At 41.7% G+C, this 22,179-nt stretch overlaps 1 protein-coding gene across 1 annotated transcript in view; it reads left to right on the top strand.

The window, feature by feature from the left end:
- Window positions 1-20,327, top strand: part of Elovl4 (ELOVL fatty acid elongase 4) — a 30,680-nt gene extending 10,353 nt beyond the window's left edge. Inside the window, exons 2-6 of the mRNA XM_057767508.1 lie at window positions 9,218-9,405; window positions 11,087-11,167; window positions 14,352-14,523; window positions 15,800-15,927; window positions 18,248-20,327. Of these exons, the coding sequence (XP_057623491.1) occupies window positions 9,218-9,405; window positions 11,087-11,167; window positions 14,352-14,523; window positions 15,800-15,927; window positions 18,248-18,523 (845 nt within the window). The 3' untranslated portion in view covers window positions 18,524-20,327. The remainder of the gene's footprint in view (window positions 1-9,217; window positions 9,406-11,086; window positions 11,168-14,351; window positions 14,524-15,799; window positions 15,928-18,247) is intronic.
- The last annotated feature ends 1,852 nt before the right edge of the window (window positions 20,328-22,179 follow it).

The following is a 22,179-nucleotide window of genomic DNA, read 5'->3' as shown; positions in this document are numbered from 1 at the left end:
TATTTCTAGCTAGCTCTTACATCTTAAGTTAACCTATTTCTATTAATCTAGGTATCGCTACAAAACTGTGGCTTACTGATAACGTTCTGGCATCTTTCTCCTTTGGCAACTACATGGCATCTCCCTGACTCTGCCTTCTTTCTCCCTGCATTCAGTTTAGTTTTCCCTGCCTACCTATATTCTGCCAGGCCATAGGCCAAAGAAGCTTCCTTATTAAACAATGGTAATAAAGCATATTCATAGCATACAGAGGGGAATCCCACATCAATTTACTCACCATGGCAGAGAGAAGATTGTTGATTAGTTAGAAGCAGAGGAAGGCACAAGGCCTTCTTACAGACAGGACTTGCAATAAGCCTTTTGGGAGTGATTTCAACATGCCTGTGATTCTGTATAGTGAATGTAGCCTTTGTTTTGTGTAAAGAGAAATTGACAGTCAGTGTTGCCACTTAGAATATTAGTGGAAATGGATGTCTTTTAAAACAGGAGCTCAGGCAGGAGTGGCAGCACACACTTTTCATCCAAGTGCTTGGGAGGAAGAGGCAGGCCGAGCTCTGTGAGTCTGAAGCCAGCCTGGTCCATATAGTGAGCTCATTTGCAGCTATCGGTTTTTAGTTATTGAAGAAGGACAGAGTATTTTAAGACTACCATTCACGACATAGTTCTGACTTCTTGAATAAACTCCCGAAGCTAGTCTGTCTAGTGGTCATTAGACTTGTGGTTTTCTTTTGACAACAGCAGGTTACACAGATGTAGATGCTGTTAGAAGAAAAGAGAAGAGAAGTGACTGATTTTTCCAGGTAGACCCAATGATCAAATCAATTCTGGAGTGTGGTTCTTGTTTTTCCTGTGAGGTGGATTCTGAGTCAGTGCTCTCGGCTGTGGCATGAGATTCTGTTTCTTACCAGTTCCAAGTTACTGGAATTTGACTGGCATATGGACCACACTTTAATAGAAAAGAAATAGAGTATTTCAATTTCCCTCTGCAATCTCACACTATTTACTATTGTGGAAAAGGTATAAGCACTAAATGAGTTTAAGTTATTAATTTTTCTGAAAAATAAAGTAAATGGGGGTGCAAACCTGTAAGCCAGCACTCCTTCCCCTCCCCCTCTGACTCTCTCTATATTGCTTATGCTGCCCAGGTTGGGAATGTGTCTTTTTTTTTTTTTGCCTCAGCATCTTGATTAGCTGGACTATGGGTGTGTACCACACCCTGGGATCCAGTTCTTCTTGATACAAGTCTTATCTTTTGCCCAAATATTGTGCTCCTCTGTTCTGTGAGCCTCCCCAAGGCATCACCTGTGACCCTATCCTCCCTGCAGCATTGTTTCCATCTATTTATTTTAGGCATCTGAATACTCTAAAAGGGCTTAATTTTACTAATATTTTTTTTTTCTGGGACGTGATAGTAGAATTTTACTAGAAAGAAAATTCTTTTTGGTTATCAGAAACCTGAGCCACAGGGAAAAAAAAGTAGACCCTGTTAGAGGTTTCTAAGGATTCATTGTAGTTACTTGTTCCTAAGTGGAGGTTACTTGAGCTTCTAAAAAGAAAAAGAAAAAAAAAACTATTGGATTACCAGTACTTTGTTCTTTGTTTCACATTGCCTTTTAAAAGGATTTTGAAAAAAGCCTTTTAGCATAATTTGAAAATTAAGCTAATGAAGACTGGCAGGATGGCTCAGCAGGCAGAGGGGCTTGCTGTGAAGACCTGGGAACCTGAACTCAGTCCCCAGAACTCACATATAAACACAGAAGGGGAAAACTGACTTCAGAGGTTGTCCTCTGTCCTACACACACATGGCATGGCATATGTGCATGCCTGCGCTCATGCACACATCATATATGCACAATAGCAAGTAAGTAACATTTAAAAATGTTAAGTTAGTGAGAGCAAGTCCAGAGTGAACCGTAAGATAGTTTATCTTCTCAGTATCTAGGTTATAAATACCCTTGCCTTCTCAGTGTGAGCTCTTCCTGATGTAATTGTCACTGTTCATTTTTCTTGAGTTTGGTTTAACTCAGAGGTTGTAAGGAAGGAAAGCTTAGTGGCTATTGTCAGTATTATCGACAGTGCTGTTGCTGACTCCACCACGTCAGACACTGCCCATCTATAACTCTTCCAGTGCTGCCATCACCCGTGAGTCTGGAGAGTCTCTCAGCTGGCTGGTGATCTGGTGAGCTAGAGGACTCTGGGAAGCAGACAAAAAGCCCTAGAAGATGCCAAGGACTTGTCAGGGGAGATGCCCACATTGTTTTGATGTCAGGCAACCCTGTGAGACTCATAGGTGAGAGAGCAGGTGCATTGGAAGGGAGGAGGGATGCTGTGGGATCCTTAGAGACCAGGAACCCTTCAGTTCTTGAATCCTTTCTATCAACCCTCAAGGTAGTGAGTTCCTCAGAGAAAGAAGGGAGGGACAGAAGGCAGGCACAGTTGATTCCCAGTGTCTGCTATTTTCTCTTCCCTGCCTCCCTGCCTGATTTGCTGCCATTTTGCCCTCTCTCCCTGGGTGACTCCAGGCACAGACCTTTATTGGTTCTTTTTCTCATTCTCTGTGCCCTTGCTGCTTGTGACCTTAAGCTCTGATATGCCTTTCATGGTCAGTGACTCCTCCCCTGTCTTCTGCCTGGAAATCCCTCTGTAAACCCAGAGCCTCCTGGCAGCCCGAACTAGGGACTTCACACGGGGATAGACCTCACACAGGGATAAACATTATTACATAGGGATGGACCTCACACAGGGATGGACATTACACGGGGATGAACCTCACACAGGGATGGACCTCACACAGGGATGGACCACACACAGGGATGGACCTCACATGGGGATGGACCTCACACAGGGATGAACCTCACATGGGAAAGGATCTCACACGGGGATGGATCTCACACAGGAATGCTTAAACATTTCCTGCTCACTTCCTCCCAGGCCTGCTCTTCTTGCTGGTGTAGTCTCCACTGTTCTGACTTTCTCAGTTGCCTCCTGGCCATAAATATGGCTGGAGTCCTAAACTCTGCTTCCCCTTTTTCCTCTCACATCTGTAATTGTCCCCAGATCTATAGACATTGCCCTGTGACCTTCCCATTGTCTCCTGTGCAGAGCAATGCATGGAGCTGGGATTCCATCACTCATTCATGGTAGAGCCAAGCCAGAATCCGTGGGAGCACTGAAGCCACGCTTGAGCCCCGACTGCAGAGTTGTCAGTTCAGAACCTGGGGTGGGCCTGGGAATCAGTGCATTAAACAGCTCTTGCTCCTATGTCTCCAGTGGAGGTGGGCCTGACATGGTTTCCATGACTCCCGACGATCCCCTTTCCCTGCAGTCTGTCTTTCACTGCTACCAGGGTCTTGTCAATCAACTAAGGAGCTCTGAATCAGTTTCTCTGATGCCCATCTCTGAAACAGGACCATTCTGCCTGCCTGTCTGCCGGCATACTTTTCTTCATTGAGTAAAAGTTCAGATGTCTGTCATTGGGCCGTGTCTTGTCCCTTTTCCTGTCCTGTTGCTCAGCTTGGACTCGGATTCTGCTGCAGAGCAGCTGGGTTTTCAAGTCTGTCCCTTCCTCCAATAAATGGTGAATTTCCACAGGTCAGCGACCAAGTGACCCCCCCCCCCCACAGTAGTCACAATGTAGGTAGTGTTGCCTGGATTTAGTGTTGTGTGATCATAAGGTACAGATCAAGGTAGAAACAAAAATGTGTCAGTGATGTGTTCAAGAAAGCTCATGCTCTGGGCATGGTGGTACACATCTTTAATTGTAGCATTGGTTAGAGGTAGAGGCAGGTGGATCCCTGTGAGTTCAAGGCCATCCTACTCTACATAGGGAATTCCAGGACAGCCAGGGCTATGTAGTGAGACCCTGTCTAAGATAGATAGATAGATAGATAGATAGATAGATAGATAGATAGATAGATAGATAGATAGATAGATACATACATACATACATACATAGATACATAGATAGATAGATACATAGATAGATAGTAGATACATAGATAGATAGATAGATAGATACATAGATACATAGATACATAGATACATAGATAGATCCATCCATCCATCCATCCATACATACATACATACATACCCATTTCAGGTGGATGGACCCCTTGTCTTTTTAAAACAGTTAACAACACTTTGAAAGTTTTGACAACATGGTTGAGTAACTATATATGACTTTTCAGCATAGGTAAAATTACGTGGTTACTGTCCATACTGACACATTTTAACAGTTCGGCCCAGCTTGTCATGAGCCTCAAGAAACAGTAAATATGTTGTTACAAATGGAAACTATTATAACCTTTGAGAGCAAGGCATGATGATGCATGCCTGTCATGCCAAGCCCAAGAAGACTGAGGTAAGAGAATCATGAGCGCCAGGCCAACCACTAAGGGACTTTATTAGAAATAAAGGCAAATAACTCATGTACTCTTTTGGAGTATCACATGAGAATGTGGAAAATCCCAGGCTTCAGTTGAGGCTTCACAGAAAATGCAGCATCCCTGGAAATAGACTGCAGCACCCATCAAAGCACCGGTGTGTGTGTCAACTCCCCCAGAACTTGTTGTTTCATTAAAGCTGGAGAAACGTAGTCTCCTTCACCTTCTCCCCTCCCGTGTCTGTAGATGAAGGACCTTCGGGGGGATTGTGCACTGTGACAGGCCAGGGCTGGAGCTCAGTCGTCCACTGGCTGTGTCCTGCATGCTTCCTGTAGTTTCTTACTGTCATCTGACTTCTCAGTTGTGTCTCAGCCTCCCTCAGCATCTGATGTGGTAGAGTCTTTGATTTCTGACCTGTGTCATCCTCTGCCTCTCCCTGATAGTTCTAAGTGTTTGTGATGAATGTTCCACACCGCACATCAGCATGAAGCAAGCTAGACCCAGCGGGACACCATAGTCTATCTACTGTTTGAGGGGCTGAGGCAGGAGAATCTCTTGAATTCACAGGGTTAAGCACAGGCTGGAAAACAGAGTGAGACCCCCCCCCCCCGCACACACACACTCTTAATTTCTGTGTATCCGGGTTTCTTTTCCTATTTTCTTTCTTTTGTATGTGTTCGTTTGTATAAGCTAATGTGTATATATGTATTCATATAGAGGTGTGTGTGTATGTGTGTGTGTTGTACACATAGATCAGTGCTTGATGTCTTAATTACTTGGCACCTCATTTTTTGAGATAGGGTCTCTTACTAAATGTGGAGCTCATGGACGGGGCTAGACCAGTAGTCCAACAAGCCCCAGGAGTCCCCCTGTCTCTGCCTCCCAGCACTTAGATTATAAGCATACAGAGCCACTTTCAGCTTTGATATGAATTCTAGGGATCAAATTTAGGTCCTTATACTTGCATGGCGAGGATTTTATTGACCGAGCCTTCCCACCAATCTCTGAACTTTCCTTCCTCCCTCCCTCCCTCCCTTCCTCCCTCCCTCCCTCCCTCCCTCCCTCCTTCCCTCCCTCCCTTCCTTCCTCCATTTTTTCTTTTTCACTTACTGCTCAGAACTTTCTGTGAAGTCAGTAGGAGTTCTCTGTGTGGTGAGATAAAAGGTGAGCCACTGTCCAGGATCTTAGACATCAAGGTCTCTTTGCAGAAGAAAGCATCTTCTTTCCTGACCATGCCGGCTGTCCCATTAGTATGGCTTTGGCTCTTGACTTCCCTCTGAGGGGTCAATATTTGCCCTGGCATTTATGGAAAATAGGACCCTATAGCAACTCCACTGTAACCCAGAACAAGACTCTAGGCTTCAGGAGTTTGTCCACATCACTGAACACCTAGACTGATTTCTGTTGGGGCCTCTGGCAGAAAAAAAAAATGTGTTTATAGGACAATAATTATCACTGAAGGATAACATGTACTCTAAGCCATAAACTAGCACGTATGACAGCCTGTGACAAATGCCACCACAAGTCAACATGGTTTTAGTCTCTTCCTTCTTCTGATTGGCTTACTATTTCCTCTGTTTTTGAAATATTTTAATTTAAACCTGATAGTATTTGATTTAATCATAGTTACTATGAGCAGTAGACCTATCTCTTTTGGAAAGAAGAAAATAAAATCTGTTTGCAGTTTTCCTTATTTCCATGGATGTTTTTCCTTAAAGTAATTATCTTTCCTTCTGTTTTCAGTTTTGTTTTTTTTATTCTTTAATTGTTTTTACCGAGCTATATATTTTTCTCCACTTCCCTCCATTCCTCTCCCTTCCCCTCCTGCCCTCTCCCATGGTCCCCATGCTCCCAATTTACTCAGGAGATCTTGTCTTTTTCTATTTCCCTTCATTTTTGTTTTTAAATATTTTTTGTGGTTATAATGACATCATTTCCATCTTCCCTTTCCTTCCTCCACAGTCTCCCACATACTCCATTTCTCCATCTTTCAAATTCATGGTCTCTTCTTTTTCTTTAACTGTTATTGTTGTTGTTGGTGGTGATGGTGGTGGTGAGTGTTTTCCTTTTTTGTATATGTTTTCAGAGCTGACTATTTGCTATTGGATGACCAATCAGCGTGTTCTTCCCTGGGGAAGACTGTTCTTCCACTCTAGGCATCCCTTGATTGTCTGTAGCCCTTTGTGGAGGGTTTTCCCCCTGTCCACATTCACGTGGCTCCCGGAATCATCCTGTTCTAGCTCACATTTAGGCAGCCATGTTGGTGAGACTTCCTGTGTAGCTTCTGACAGTTCTAGGAGACACAACCTCACAGCTCTTGCAGACTTTCTGCCCCCTCTTCTGCAGTGATCCCTGAGCCATTGGTGTGGGGTTTGGGTTGTAGATGTATCCTTTGGGACTGGGCTCTGTAACTTTGCATTTGTTGTTGTTTCCTATAATGGCCACTGACTGTTGAAAGGAAAAGTTTCCTTGATTAGGGGTGAAAATTGCACATATCTGGCTAGACCCTAGAGAAGGAAATTCCCTTCTTTGTTTTGTTGCAATTTGCTAGACTGGCCTCAAAGTCAAAATCTTTCTGCCTAAATGCTCCCCTATGTTTCTCACTTTTATTAACTGTTATTTCATTGAAACCATAGTAATTATGGCTCTTCCTGACTTGAAAGATTATTTAATAAAACTTAATGTTTTCTTGCTTTGTATTTCCAGTTGACAATCTATAAAAATACATTAGTGTGCATTTAAGCATATGTATAGATTTGTGTGCATATGTATGTATACAGAGGGAAAGAGAGATCCTTTCTCTACCTCTGAGCCACACCCAGTCTGCTTAGTATATTTTAAAACAGTATTCTAGTATTTAGTTATCTAATGCAGACCCATTTTACATAAATAGTTTTAGTAAACAAGTCAGTTTACATAGAAGTTCCTGTAATTAGCGCTACATGAAATTCGTTTAGGCTGGATTCTAGGAACTGGCTGAAAAACTTTTTCTTTAATTTTTCAAAATAAACTGTGCTAAAAATAGAATGTTAAATGTGTTTTATATTGCAAGGCATAAATTAGATATTTGATTATAAGTGAGTGAAATGCTGTTTAACTCTAGAAATATAAAGTTTAATCTTAATGCACTTTATATATAAATGGATTTTTCTTTTTTTTTTTATTCTTTTTTACTTAAAATTTCCAACTGCTCCCCGTTTCCCATTTCCCTCCCCTTCCTCCCACATATTGCCCCCTCCCCCCGCTCCCCTCCCCCTATCCCCACTCCACTTCTCCTCCCCCTAGTCCACTCCCCCTCCCTCTCGATACTGAAGAGCAGTCCAAATTCCCTGCTCTACATGAAGACCAAGGTCCTCCCACTTCTATCTAGGTCCAGGAAGGTGAGCATCCAAACAGAAATGGATTTTTCTTAATCTGTTATCTCATTATAATTTCTTATTTTATCAATGTTTTACCAATATTTTGAGAATATTAAATTCTAAAATTGATTCTTGATTACATATTTAAATATTATGGGCAATCAGTTTACTTTAAGTGGAATTACTTTTTCCACTTTATATATTTACACACCTGTGAATTAAGGGAAGTGAAGCATACAGATAGCTTCATAGACAGTGAAAGTGATACACACCATCAATGGAAAAGTAGCAACACATCTTGAATATGGCTCCCATTGATGGCAAGTTAGAGTTGTAATGAGATTACCTTAATTCCTCAAGTATGATTGTATGGCAGCTCCCATTTCCAGAGTGATCCCATCTCATGGCTCCCATTGCCCAGTACCTCATCAGTCTGATTTGTGCTTACTTCAGGGATGGACTTAGAGAGCTACGCCATACTGCCTAGTAAATTTCACATACCTAGTACGGAAACTGAGTATTTCCTTAAAATATTATCTTAAAGCTATCAAGTCCCTATTTCACTTTCTTTCTTTTTCTTTTTTTTTTTAGGTTAGCAAGCATTTTTTTATTCTTTTTTAATTAAAATTTCCACCTGCTCCCCGTTTCCCATTTCCCTCCCCCTCCTCCCACATATTGCCCCCTCCCCCCACTCCCCCATCCCCACTCCTCTTCTCCTCCCCCCACTCCATTCCCCCTTCCTCTCGATACTGAAGAGCAGTCCAAATTCCCTGCCCTGCGGGAAGACCAAGGTCCTCCCACTTCTGTCTAGGTCCAGAAAGGTGAGCATCCAAACAGGCTAAGCTCCCACAAAGCCAGTTCATGTATTAGGCTCGAAACCTAGTGCCATTGTCCTTGGCTTCTCATCAGCCTTCATTGTCCGCCATGTTCAGAGAGTCCAGTTTCAACCCATGCTTATTCAGTCCCAGTCCAGCTGGCCTTGGTGGGCTCCCAATAGATCAGTTCCACTGTCACAGTGGGTGGGTGCACCCCTCATGGTCCTGACTTCCTTGCTCATGTTCTCCCTCCTTTTGCTCCTTATTTGGACCTTAAGAGCTCAGACCGTTGCTCCAAATTGGGTCTCTGTCTCTATCTCGATCCATCGCCAGATGAAGGTTCTAAGGTGATATGCAAGATATTCATCAGTATAGGATAGGGTCATTTCAGGTTCCTATTTCATTTTCACCTCAAGCTTGTTGCCTGTATTATTAGTACATTCCTTCTCGTTTCTTTACTTCTTTGTAAAACATACCATGTAACCTAAGAAAAGAAAGTTATTTTCCAATGGTAGTTGAAGGACTTGATGGTGTTTGTTTTATATACCATGTATTTTCATAGGACAGTCATCTGTGCTTACTCCAAGTATGAAATTAGGGCATTTTAGTTCCTAAGTAAATTTTGTTTTGTAAATTTCCTGCTGTTTCATTCTCTCGGTAGATAAACGCGTAGAAAACTGGCCGCTGATGCAGTCTCCATGGCCAACGCTAAGCATAAGCACGTTGTATCTCCTGTTCGTGTGGCTGGGTCCAAAGTGGATGAAAGACCGGGAGCCGTTTCAAATGCGCTTAGTGCTCATCGTCTATAATTTTGGCATGGTTTTGCTTAACCTTTTCATCTTCAGAGAGGTAGGTTTATTACTGTCAATCAAATAGTTCCCCGGGATTGTTGGAAAGGATTTAAAACTGAGACCCCTTGAAACTACTGTTGCAGCCTCAGCATGGCCGTTAGCTACTCGAAGAGCATGTTTTTGACCTTTAGAATTTCTGGGTAACAGAAGTAGGAACCAGAGAGTAAGAGGGCTGTTCAGACGGGACCCTAAAGCATGCATGAGTTCTCAGCATACCCTTAGCAACTGTTTTGACATTGGGAGCTGTCCAGCTGTTTTGGTCTCATCTTTCTCATCTCTCAAATGGTGAGATACCTGCCAAACATGGAAGGCTGTTATCAGAGGCAAGAGAGGTGCCTTTTGGGGATGTTGGCACTTGGTGAGCCGCGAAGCGACCTGGAGCCCTGGTCAGATACTTGGAAGTACCAGTTTCACACTGAGCGGTCTTATGTGATTTACTGTGCTGTGTGTTGGAGCTGAAAGGAGTTGGCTGTCTTGCAGGCATGGCCGCTAATCATCACTCTTTTCTGGACATCAGCAAATTCTCCAGGATATTTTGAAAGAAAATCCTGCAGGCTGGATTGGCACATTTTTAAGTTGCTAAAGCGTAAGGAATTCGTTCCTAAGAGACTTACTAAAATTCTGTGTAAGCAGAGATACTAAGCTTAGATACTAAGAAATTAACCCTTCTTTAGACAAGCCACCATCAGCAACGAAGCCCATAGAATCTCAGCTTCACAGTCCCTTTCATTCGCTTTATTTGGGTACCTTCGCTTAGTGTGCTGGGCACACGCCCCTTTGGATCCAGATATGAATTAGTTAAGGTGGGACAGGTCTCAGCTCAGAATCCAAAGAGTTTATTTCATCTTACTTCTGTAGGCAACAGTCTGGACAAAGGGAAGTCAGGGTAGGAACTGAAGCAGAAGCCACGGGGGCACACTGCTCACTGCCTTGCTCGGCCTGCTTTCTTAGAGTATCCAAGACAAACTGCCCAGGGGTGGCACCACCCACAGCGAGCTGAGCCCTCCAATGTCAACCAGTAATCAAAAAGTGCTCTGCATGTTTGCCCACAGGGCAGTCTGGTGGGGCCATTTTTCCCTTTTCCCAAATGACTCTAGCTTGTGTCACGTTGACATAAAACTAGCCAGCACAGTGACCGTAAAGTTTTCTCCAGTTGAGTTGGCACTGTATAGAATCGACATCCATATTGGTCTAGAAACACTAAATGCATTTTTCTAGTTTCTGTAGGAATAGTGCACTATGCTAAATATGTAAGGTCTTGCCTAAGCAAGTTTAATTATAGGAACTAATAAATATTCTTTAAATAATGAAAAGCTATTATGTATTTGATGGAGTTAATGTCTTGTGAAAAGAATATGCTTGGTTTTTTTTTTTCAACTTGGTCTTTATTAAAATTATATTAAAAGCTACTACACCAAGAATTTTGGAACTTCTAACACATTACATGTCCATCCAAGGGCTGGAGATGCAGCTCCAATGGTACAGCATTTCCCCAGTGTATGTGAGTCCTGAGTTTGATGCCCAGCATCACAAAACAAAGAAAAAATAACCTTAAAATATTTTATGTAGTTGAAATGTTTTTAAGGAAAGTAACAGCTTTCAAATTGTGTGTCAGATTTACTGTTCTCAGTGCTGTGGCCACTACACCTTTACTCCAACGTTATTCCTTTTATCCCCAGCTGTTCATGGGATCCTACAACGCAGGATACAGCTATATTTGCCAGACAGTGGATTATTCTAATAACGTTAATGAAGTCAGGGTAAGTGTACCACTGAATACTGTTGATTGCTACAAGCAGTTTGACTTTATGGACTCTCAGGATATAAAAAGTGTGGTGTTGTTTGGGAGTGAAATCTGTTGAGTAAGTGAGATCGAGAAAGCTCTGCTTTCCCCCTTTTATTAGGTGTTGTAAGAATGAACAGTATTGGGTTGTAGTACTTTACAAACGGTTCATTCCATATTTGATTGTAAACAGTATTTTTGATTCTTTTTTCAAGACAGGGGTTCTCTGTAGCTTTGGAGCCTGTCCTGGAACTAGCTCTTGTAGATCTTGTAGATCTTGTAGAGTCCTCGAACTCACAGAGATCCGCCTGCCTCTGCCTCCTGAGTGCCGGCATTAAAGGTGTGTGCCACCATTGCCCAACTAAGTATTTTTGATTTTTGCCAGACATGATAGTGCACACCTTTAATTCTAGCACTGGGGAAAGCTAATCTCTATGGGTTCAAGGACAACCCAGTTCTATAACAAACTCCAGGCCTTTCAGAGCTGTATAGTGAGACCCTGTCTCCAATTTTGTTTTTAAACTTTTGCGTCAAAAATAGAAACTCAGAAGGTTTAACTTATTTGAGGAAAATATTTTCATTATATAGGGTTTAGGAGGTACAAGATAATTTGTACGGGTATGAAGTTGGTCTTTATTAAATTTGTAAAAATAATCACTACTAATATATAATACTATATTTTGTTTTCCCAGTCACCTACATTAGTAAAATTATCATTCAATTTTAGTGAAAGAAATAGTAATTTATTAAGTATTTAATGATCTCTCTCTCTTTTTTTTTTTTTTTTTTTGGTTTTTTGAGACAGGGTTTCTCTGTGGTTTTTGGAGCCTGTCCTGGAACTAGCTCTTGTAGACCAGGCTGGTCTCGAACTCACAGAGATCTGCCTGTCTCTGCCTCCCGAGTGCTGGGATTAAAGGCGTGCGCCACCACCGCCCGGCTTTAATGATCTCTTGTACCTATGATGCTATAAAAATTATACTCAACAAACCCAGTTTATGTAAATGCATGTTTTGTATGTTCTATGAATGTTTTATATATATATGCAATAAAGCTATATGTGTGTAATAACATTCATTGAGAAAAATACTTTTAGTATGAATTTTAGGGTAGATATATGGACATTCACCAAGAACCATAACTAAATTGTTCTAATGTACCTAGTACTTCATGTCTATGTAATTTCCCTACCAAAAGGCTGATGAAAAGTTACGTTTGCTTGGCACATTGGCTTCCTTCGCTCATTGCATGTGTATTTTGCATTACATGTATAGAGTGGCGGGGCCTTGACCACACAAACGAGAAGATAGATTCAGTCTGTGCCTGCAAAGCACTCACATTCTGGTGAGGCCTGGGAGGCAGGTGATCCGCATGTCAAGAAACAGTTAAGAAAACAAAACCCAGGGTGTGACTGAGAGAATGAGCAAGGTTGCTTCATTCAGATTCACAGGATATGAAACAGATTTTCTTCTGATAACTGCATTGCCAAAAAATCTCCTAAGTGGAGAGCTGGCTTCCTTTTCACAGTGGGAAGAGAGGCCCCAACTTCCCTTCTCCCAGGAGGACGCCCCTTGGATAAGGCAGTCTGTTAATATTATTAGGGGAAAGCTGGAAAATTACCATCCTGCTGGTTGTGAATCCATTCTGCTGACACTCCCAGACTCCACCCACTTCAGTGAGTGGGTATCCGTGCAGTCAAGCTCAATAGCACTCTTTCAGTAAAAACGAGCTATCGTGAAAACCTACGTAGGACGAAAACTCTGATAATTGAGCCGATTGCGTTCAGAGTCTCATTCTACCCATCTCTCCATCTAAGGGAGAACGTGGGGGAAATGAGCACTTTACTCCGAGACTCCTTTTGTGTGCGTTGCGTGCACCATGAGGTATCATTCCTCATTTTGACGTGTCCCATTCAAAGACAGCCGGTGTAGATCACCAACTAAGCAGAAATGCCCTTACGTGTGACCTGGGCTAGTTTGGAGGTCCACATGGAAGAGAAAGCAGACTTTGTCCTACAGTTTACCGTGCTGAAATGGGCAGTCACTTCATCTTATAGCGACGTAACCATAGGCATCAAACACAGTGTTGCTGTGGACAGAGTAAGTGATGTCAAGCAGATTTTCAGCTAATTCCCTGGTTTCTAGCAGCATTGCTCAGGTTAAGTAGATGCTTGTCGGCTGGTTAAATATAACACTTTGGTTTGTTTCTGGTCTTTCTCTTTTTTCTTTCTCTAGCTTTTAAAATTGTAATGTTAGAGAATGCTTATCCTAAGTGATCCCTGATTCTAGAATTAAGAACTTCAAATTGCCCCGAAGCCCCGGTTATGATCCCAGCACTTAAAAAAGAATTTTGTTTTTCAAGAGGAAAAAAAAACCACACAAACAAAGACACATTATAGGCCTTAGATGCAGGTGTAAATTGAGGGAAGGGATCTTAGCCTCTGTCACAGAAAGATTTATAAATACATTTCAGCTGTGAACTGACTTATATTTTAATTTTTATATATGATATATATATGATGTTTAGAAAATGTTTACTATATAAACATTATATTTTGTTCATTGTTACAATCAGATCCTTGTGGAATGATTTAAAACATATATAGAGGTCACCTCTTGCTGGATCCTTAATCCCCCAGCATGTCACCTAATCTTTTTGTACCATCTGGTCTCTTAATTAGAGCCCGAGAAAAGACTTCCTTGTGTAAACAGGATTATATTTGTGACCTACGAAATGGTTGTTATTGTTGTTTAATTGTGATCATTTAAAAGACTTTACTAACACAAGCCACAGTGATTAGATGCCGTGTTGTACAGTTAAAGGGAATGGAAAGATTTGTTAATATGTGGAGACTAGTTGCTGTATAAACCTAGGCCCTGTAGGAACCCCTCAAGTGTATACAGATGTGGTTTCTCTATAAGCTGCAAAGCACAGCGGTGTGATAGCGGCTCAGTCTGTGTCCAGCAGTGGCCACTGCTTGGCTCTAAGCCCAGAAAACTAAGATTTGTTTTCTGGCAGGTACATGGTTAGGTATCAAACCCACCTGGCCACAGAATGATTGCACACCTTGTACATTTTGTGTGTGGTGTCCTGCATTTGTCAGCACCTAGTGGAGGATGCCCAATAGAGTTTGTGTTTGACGATCTTCCTCTCCTCTCTTACAGATAGCTGCTGCCTTATGGTGGTACTTTGTATCAAAAGGAGTGGAGTATTTGGACACCGTGTTCTTCATCCTGAGGAAGAAGAATAACCAGGTCTCCTTCCTTCACGTGTACCATCACTGCACCATGTTCACACTGTGGTGGATCGGAATCAAGTGGGTGGCAGGCGGCCAAGGTGAGGACCCTACTTGCCTCTCTGAACGCCTCTAGCGAGGCATTTAGTTTGGTTTCATGGTTAATCATCTCCATTCGTGTGCCTCCCACTTCTTTAAAACTTCAGCTCTTCATCTGGGAAGAACCGAGCTCCTAAAGACTTCTCCCAAGATGGGCACAAACCACAAAGCCCAAATGCCAGAAAACAATATTAACTTAAGTGGCGAAGGTACTGATTGGCAGTTCTCTTCCAATAGATTAACTTAAGTGGGGAACGGTACTGATTGGCACTTCCGTTCCAATAGAAACTAAGACACGATGCCTCATTTTCAGTCCAAGCCCTCAGCTTACTCTGGCTCTGATACAGACCTTATATGACCTCATTGCTTCTCATTTAAGTGAACTTTGACATAGCTCATTAATGCTGAAGAGGATCAGACGTCATAGCGCTAGTCAAATCTAGTCTAGCCTCTAGTCTGGTCTTTCTGATGGCTGTAGACTAAGGGAGGTGAGCATGCTGAGCTGCAAACAGCCCCTTCCTCTGGACACAGGCTGGCATTATGTCACTATTTGCAACCTAAGCATTTCACACTAAAGAATTACTAGGAAATTTGAAGCAAAACTCAGTTTCAAGAAGAATTATAAATATAAACTGACCCTACAGCTTACATCATGGCAAAATGCATTACCATGTATATACTTAATGAATATTCTAAAGAAAATAAGTTCCATTGCATTTGACTGAGTAGGATATCGCTAGATCTGTGTAAACTAAACGGATTCATCACTCAATGTATGTAATGCTGTCATGTTTAAAACTACGTAGAAAGCTAAGAAATTAGTTTTATTTCAGCACTGGTTGCACGTTGCTATCTCTAGAGACTATAATATAATGTATTACAAGTATCTATAAACACTTAAAAGCACCATAGCCTCTTTCTAAGGAATTACTGCTAGGTAGGATTAAAATAGAGGGAAGCAGGGGGCAGCAGTCATTTCCTGTTTGCTGAAGCTTGCCGGAGTATCCCATTTGAGAATTTACTGCTTCACAAACACTTTGAATTTTAGCAATACACATTTTTATTTATGTGTCTTATTTCAAAACAAAAGAAAAAAAAAGAACCCTCAAAGCTAAATGGTGGAAAGTGTCAAGCTTAATTTGAGAAGCTTCTGCTGTAGCATCACTGAGCTTAGATTTGGGACTAACCTAGACGGTACTGTAGACTCATTCGCTTTCCATCCCAGTGTCGTCCTGCCCAGCATCACTTTTCTTGCAATTGCCTCTTGTTTCTCAACAGCGTTTTTTGGGGCCCAGATGAATTCTTTCATCCACGTGATCATGTACTCCTACTATGGGCTGACTGCATTCGGCCCCTGGATCCAGAAATATCTTTGGTGGAAGCGATACCTGACCATGCTGCAGCTGGTGAGTTAAATGTTTGGAAGAGTTACTTCTGGTTGTTGCCAAAACCAAATTATTTAAAATATTTGAAGTTTGTTATTTGTACAGTGCCAAGGTGTTTTAGATTGTTTTCCATCACAAAACCTACTTTATAAGCAAGATGCAGCATCAAGGCTGACTTGGGTGAACTAGCAATAGCCGCTTGTTTTATAAAGCTCCTAAAGATTGGTTTCAGAACCTGTCCCTCTGACAGAAAGTCTGTAAAACTACCCGTGGACAGGATGGTTAAATATAAATACGCCACAAAGTATATAGATTCATAGGTGACTAGAAAATGCTTTCCATGAGTGACTTCTTTTTCCTAACTTACTATTTTCTTTGTTCTTGTTCTTTCGTAAATTTCCAGTTTCTCCATATTTTGGTTCTTGCTAATAGACCCTATACGTGTAGCAAAGAAAGCACGAAGCCAAGGGAGGGTAGGGGTGGGGGATAGGATCCAACACAGGTTTGAGAGCTCTTTCTAGTTCTGTAAAACTCTGTGCTTGAAGGGCTGAGCCAAGGATTTGAACTCTTGTGTTCTAGACAGATGGTTCTCAGCTACTCCTCCTTGTAGGGCTTCTCATTGCATCCAGTGCAGGCATCAAAGCGCTGTTCAGAACTTGGGTGTGGCCTGTAATCAAACTGAAAATGCAAATCCAAGCTGGTGGCTAATCTCCAGGCTTCAGAGTGTATTCTAATATGCTTTAATCATAGTGTACACACAGTTTTTATCAGTGAGATCGCATTTAGAAATATCCTTCTCTGCCTTGAGTTGCTACACAGCTGCCTAACCAAACAGGAAACACAACCTTTGGGGAATGCTGGGTGTGAGGGACTCATTAGCAAAGAGATGCTCCAAGAAACTTCTTCTAGAATTTGTGGGAGCTCTTGAGATGGTCTGTAGAACTCATGCCTCTCATTGAGAGCCAAGTGGTCCCCAGAAAATGAAAAGGGACCCAAGTCATATAAATAGTTTAATCTCTTGTGTAGGGGTTTGCCCCGGGCTGTCTTTGAGCTACCTCATACTCAATCACACCCTATACACACCCTATTTCGGTGCTACAGGTTCTAAGAGCCATTGTGAAATCAAAAGTTCTAAAACTTTGGATTTTTGCCATGGGAATTGTTAAATTTAATATAAACTGATCGTGCATGTGGAACAAATTATCTTAATATTTAATGAAATAGAAATATGGGTAATGCTATCTTTTTCAAAGAAACTATAGTTGCCCATTACATCAGATAGGATCCTGATCTTCAATTTCTGAGTCTGATTTTCTCCAAACAGTTAAATCATATACGGATCTTATAATACGGTAACCCTTACTCATACTACAGAACCTGTAATCTTGTGCCTCAGACCATTCGGTGACCAGTGCACCAGAATTTAAGTTTACTGTTTGAGCTTGTTTAAAGCTTTGGATTTTCTCTTCTTGAGAATTCATAAAAATTGAAGGGGATTCTTTTGCATTTACTGATTTTAATTGGAATATAAGTTTTTAAAGAACGGTGTTCGTTCAGATGTGAACTTGCCTGTCCCTTACCTGCCAGAGGAAGGCAGTGAGCCAGCTTGATGGGCTCAAGTTCATGTTTAAGTGAGCATCCTTTTGTGACATGGGAAGAAAGAGGAGTATTTAGAGGGAGGAAGAGACCAGTGGGCAGGGGAGAAGGAGGCTGAGCCAGCTACAGGGATGCGCTTGTGTGACAATGTCCCCGAACCTCATTATTTTGTGTTCCTACCTAAAAATTTCATGAAAAAGCATGAAGTGAATGTATCTGCTTGCTGACAGCCTAGTAAAGGAAAAAAGTCTACAATGTAGGAATTTAAAAAGACCCTAACAGATCTACAGATACTGTTGCTTTACTCTTGTGGGCTGTTTGTTCCCTCTCCTCAGATGCCCTTCAGTGAGTATTCAAATGTCCAAATTCTGTGCCAGGGACTCAGGAACGAGGGAGCAAGCCAGAGCCCTGCCTCTGGGAGCTCCAGTCAAATGAGGAGATAGACAATCGACAGATAGAGGATCAGCTTCAGATGGCTATCAGCTCACTTTTAAACAAACACAAAAGCACAGTGATAGGTGGGAGATCTATGGAAACCACTAGAATGCCCTTGCTAAGCAGGTGCACTGGAGCCCTGATCTCAAGGAGGGAGAGACAGAGACTATTGGCCTTTCAAACAGCGTAACACACTTTCAAACAGTATAGTGGCTCGTCACCACTGTATAGGAGACTGTGACACCCGCACTGGAAGCCTTTTACTGCTCTGATTAAAAATGTTCCCTGTCCTGCTGCTTTTGTTTTTCAGGTCCAGTTCCATGTGACCATTGGGCACACAGCACTGTCTCTCTACACCGACTGCCCCTTCCCCAAGTGGATGCACTGGGCTCTGATCGCCTATGCAATCAGCTTCATATTCCTCTTCCTCAACTTCTACACGCGGACATACAAGGAGCCCAAGCAGTCAAGAGCGGGAAAGACGGCCGCGAATGGTATTTCCGCAAACGGTGTGAACAAGTCAGAAAAGCAGCTAGTGCTAGAAAATGGGAAACCCCAGAAAAACGGAAAGCCAAAAGGAGAGTAGACTGACCTGGGCCTTAACCGGCTGACAGTGAGGAAACTCCTGTGTCATAGAAACTTTCAGGGGCAACAGAAGCAGAGGGTCTGGGGTGGGGAGAGAGGCAAATGTGGTCTGTGCACCTTCAGACTGAGCACACCTTTCCAAATGGTACCTAGATGTTTTATTTATGAAGTTTTTATTTTAAACATTTTTTTTATTAGCCTTGATATTGTCCAGACCAAAGCAATCCCACTGTGACCTTGGAGCCCCTCCTCCTGTTCATACTCACCTGTCGAGTGGGTGAAAATGTCACCTGTCTTGTATTTACCCCTTTTTCAGTCTGAATTTTAGATGATCACAGAAACACAATTTTATGAAAAAAAATTTTTTTGGCTAAATCACTAGTTCCCCACTGGTTGCAAATCTGACATTGTCTTGTCTAGAGATAGACTGTGGATATATTTGAATTTGGATTCACTTATTGACCCTTGTGGTCAGATCTCTCCACCCATAGTCAGAATATTCCCTTTTGGCTGTAATTAAATTTGAAAACTCTGCTAATCTCTGTAGAATCTTAGAGGCTTGATGATGATGATGATGGTGTTGGTAAAAAATAAGAAAGAATAACAGTAAAATCCTGTCTTGTGACCCAAAGGCCACCATGACGTACGGCACAAATCACTGTGGGAAACAATTTTTTTTTTATTTTTGTGATGAGGAAGGAAGGTAGCCTTTGAATACTCCTATTATTAGCAGAAATGTATTATGAGGATCAAGATTATTGAATGATTGAAACAACTGATATCTTTGTTAGTAACATCTACGGTAGTCACATTTACATGCAGTTAGAACTCTAAGGGTATATATTGATTTTATCAGGCTTTCCTTGTTTTGATTTGTGGCTGTTGCTGATTTTTCATATGTGGACATACACCTACCTCTTCTGTTGGAAAGAACATTTAAATACAACAAAATGAAATAAATTTTACTTAAAAAAATCAAGGAGTCCTCTAATGTAAAATTTAATTTTAACTTTCAAACTTGCTTTTTTTTTATTATTTCATTTATGAATAGCACACAGCAAGCATTTCTGCGATGTTACCCATCTCTTTCAATGTGTCTAACTTTGAGTGACGCTTACTTCCCTTGTGACTACGTTGCAGAAACCTTCTTTATAACTAGAAATGAAGTATAAATGCATTTTGGTGCAATATCTTGACTCCTTGGTGCTACTGATCGGTATATCAGTGCTTGCTGTTACAAGGTGTTACTTGTTAATGCAAGACGAGAGAAATGGGTGACCGAGCCGGGTCTCTCAAGTCAAATTCGGTGTTTACAAAAGATGTAACAGAAACGAACAACTGGAAAAAAGACGGATTTCATGAAATAGAAGCGAACAGCTGAAAAGCTGCGGAAGAGACGTTGTTCCACATGGTTTTTATATAGATTAATTTGTTGGGATGTCACAGAGGGATCATATGGAAAGAAAAAAAATGTGACAAAAAAATCGCATGAATATTTCTAAACCTTCCAACTTGTCAAAACTGCATGTGTAGGATGTCTGCTGTGTGTACAGACTTTCTGAATATTTTGTAAACTATATTTATTGTGCATTGAGGTTACATTTTCCCCGAAGGCATGCAGTCATGAACCTTGCAGAAAATTAGCAACACATACAGTAACAGTGCGGTCTCAGAGGCTCAACACTTTGTTTCTCGCCAGTGTGTAATGATTAGAGATGTGTGAATCTTTGTGAACATTCTGTACTGGCTTCCCAGACCCCTTCGTTCCCTGCTCTCAGATTTCAGCACAATAAATCTACTACTGATGTGGGAAAAGTGATTCTTTTTGTTAAGCAGTTTATTTGTTTCTGTTCTAATTTATTTTCTGTTGCCAACTTCTTACACAGAAAAACAGTGAGACCAGATCTTGGTCACAGTTTATTATTTTTGTATGTATTCGTTTATTTTTGAGGCAGGGTGCTGCTGTGTAGCTCAGGTCGGCCATGAGCTCCGCATCCACTCTCCCTCCAGAACCCTGGGATTACAGGAGCACAGTAGAACTAAGAAGTTGTTTTTATGGTCACATCTTTTTAAAATTAAAAATTAGTGCTATTTGTTTTTAGACATGAAACATAATCATGCTAAAAAATCTCTTAGTCCTTATTGTAAGTTTATGGAAGATGACTTTAGATGCTGAAATGACAGCCCTTCTTAATAGCTTTGACAGTTTCTGAATCATCACAGAACAGTCATAGGCCTTGCTGCTGACGCCCAGTGAACGAGGCTTGCACCTCCTAAGTATTAAAATTTCTTTCATGAAAATATCTTTCTAAGTAGAAAATAGGGAATTATTAAATATTTACACATTCAAATACTTGACTATATTTACACATTCAAATACTTGACTATAAACACCTGAAACAGCCAGCTTTCGACTGTAGCTTTTTTTCATTTTCTTTTTCTTCCTGTGCTCTTGTATCTGTAGAGACACTGACTAGCTGCTGGTTTCGGCTTCAGCATTACTAATTCATTGATTCTTCCATTCCACACTGCAGGCATCCGAACATTCGAAAGGTTCACATCTCGAAACGTGGACTCTGCCAGTGTCACGGCCCTTGCTAGTGACTTCTGTTGTCTGTGGCCGAGGGCTGCTGCTCAGGGAGGGATCGAGAGCCACAGTGCCCTCAGAAGGAGTCCTAAAAGGCTGATGCAGGTGGATAGTCATGAGACTTTTAGGGCTTTCAGTAATTTTCCAGCTCTATCTCCTGAAGAGCAGAAAGAAAGAAGCCAGACATAACGGAGTCATATAGCTGTTCCTTGGGTGGCACTTGGTGGCAATGTTGCTTACTTGTGCCCCTGGGTTCCCCAGCTTGAAATAAAAGCCATGGTTAGCAGAGCCATTGGCTTGCTCCTGGAGCTTTCGCAGGCCCCAGGCTGCCTGCCAGGCTGGTGTGTGTCTCCCATATCTGAGATGATTGTGTGAATGAGGCCTACACAGGAGACAGGATGCAGACGGTGACAGACTGAGGTGGTCTGTCACTTGTGCTTATGTCTGACAGCATAAAGGGATTTTCCTAATAAATGAAGACAGATTTTTAATATTCTGGGGCTTACCAGTGTTGATGGTTTTGCTTTTTTTCCAGTTTATTACACATATTTTGGATACAGCTAAGCTATTGTCTCAGCTCTTTCCTCCTTACAGTCTCTCCTCAACCATCTGAACTCCCCTGCTCCCCTCCTTGCTTTTCAGTTCTTTGTTCCTCTGCTTAGTTTAAAATTCCTTGCTTTGTGTTTGCCAGGGGGTGAAGGGAAACTGGCTAGAACTCCTTTGTCACCTGTGATACATTAGTTTTAACCGAGTCTCTCCTCCCTGTAAGGAAAGGATCCTACGAACCAGTCCTTCAAGAATAATGATTACCTAGCTATTTGGAAATGAGGGAGTGTGGGTAGATGGTGAGTCTTGCATGATACGGAAGCATTATGCTAACAAGTTGTGCCCCACCTTGTGGCTTATGTTCTGATGTCCTTAATCTGGGCATCCTGGACAGCACATTCCACAGGCATATTATATAGTTAAGAGCATTAGCTCTTCATACATGCTTTCATATATATATATTCTCTCCCAGTGATGGGTATCAAACTAAGGCCTCATGCATGCTAGGCAAGATTTCTACCCTT

This window comes from Chionomys nivalis, chromosome 4 (genome assembly GCF_950005125.1).
Source record: "Chionomys nivalis chromosome 4, mChiNiv1.1, whole genome shotgun sequence".
NCBI lineage: Eukaryota > Metazoa > Chordata > Mammalia > Rodentia > Cricetidae > Chionomys > Chionomys nivalis.
The sequence above is the reverse complement of the archived record's forward strand: the minus strand, read 5'-3'. Positions and strand labels throughout refer to the sequence as shown.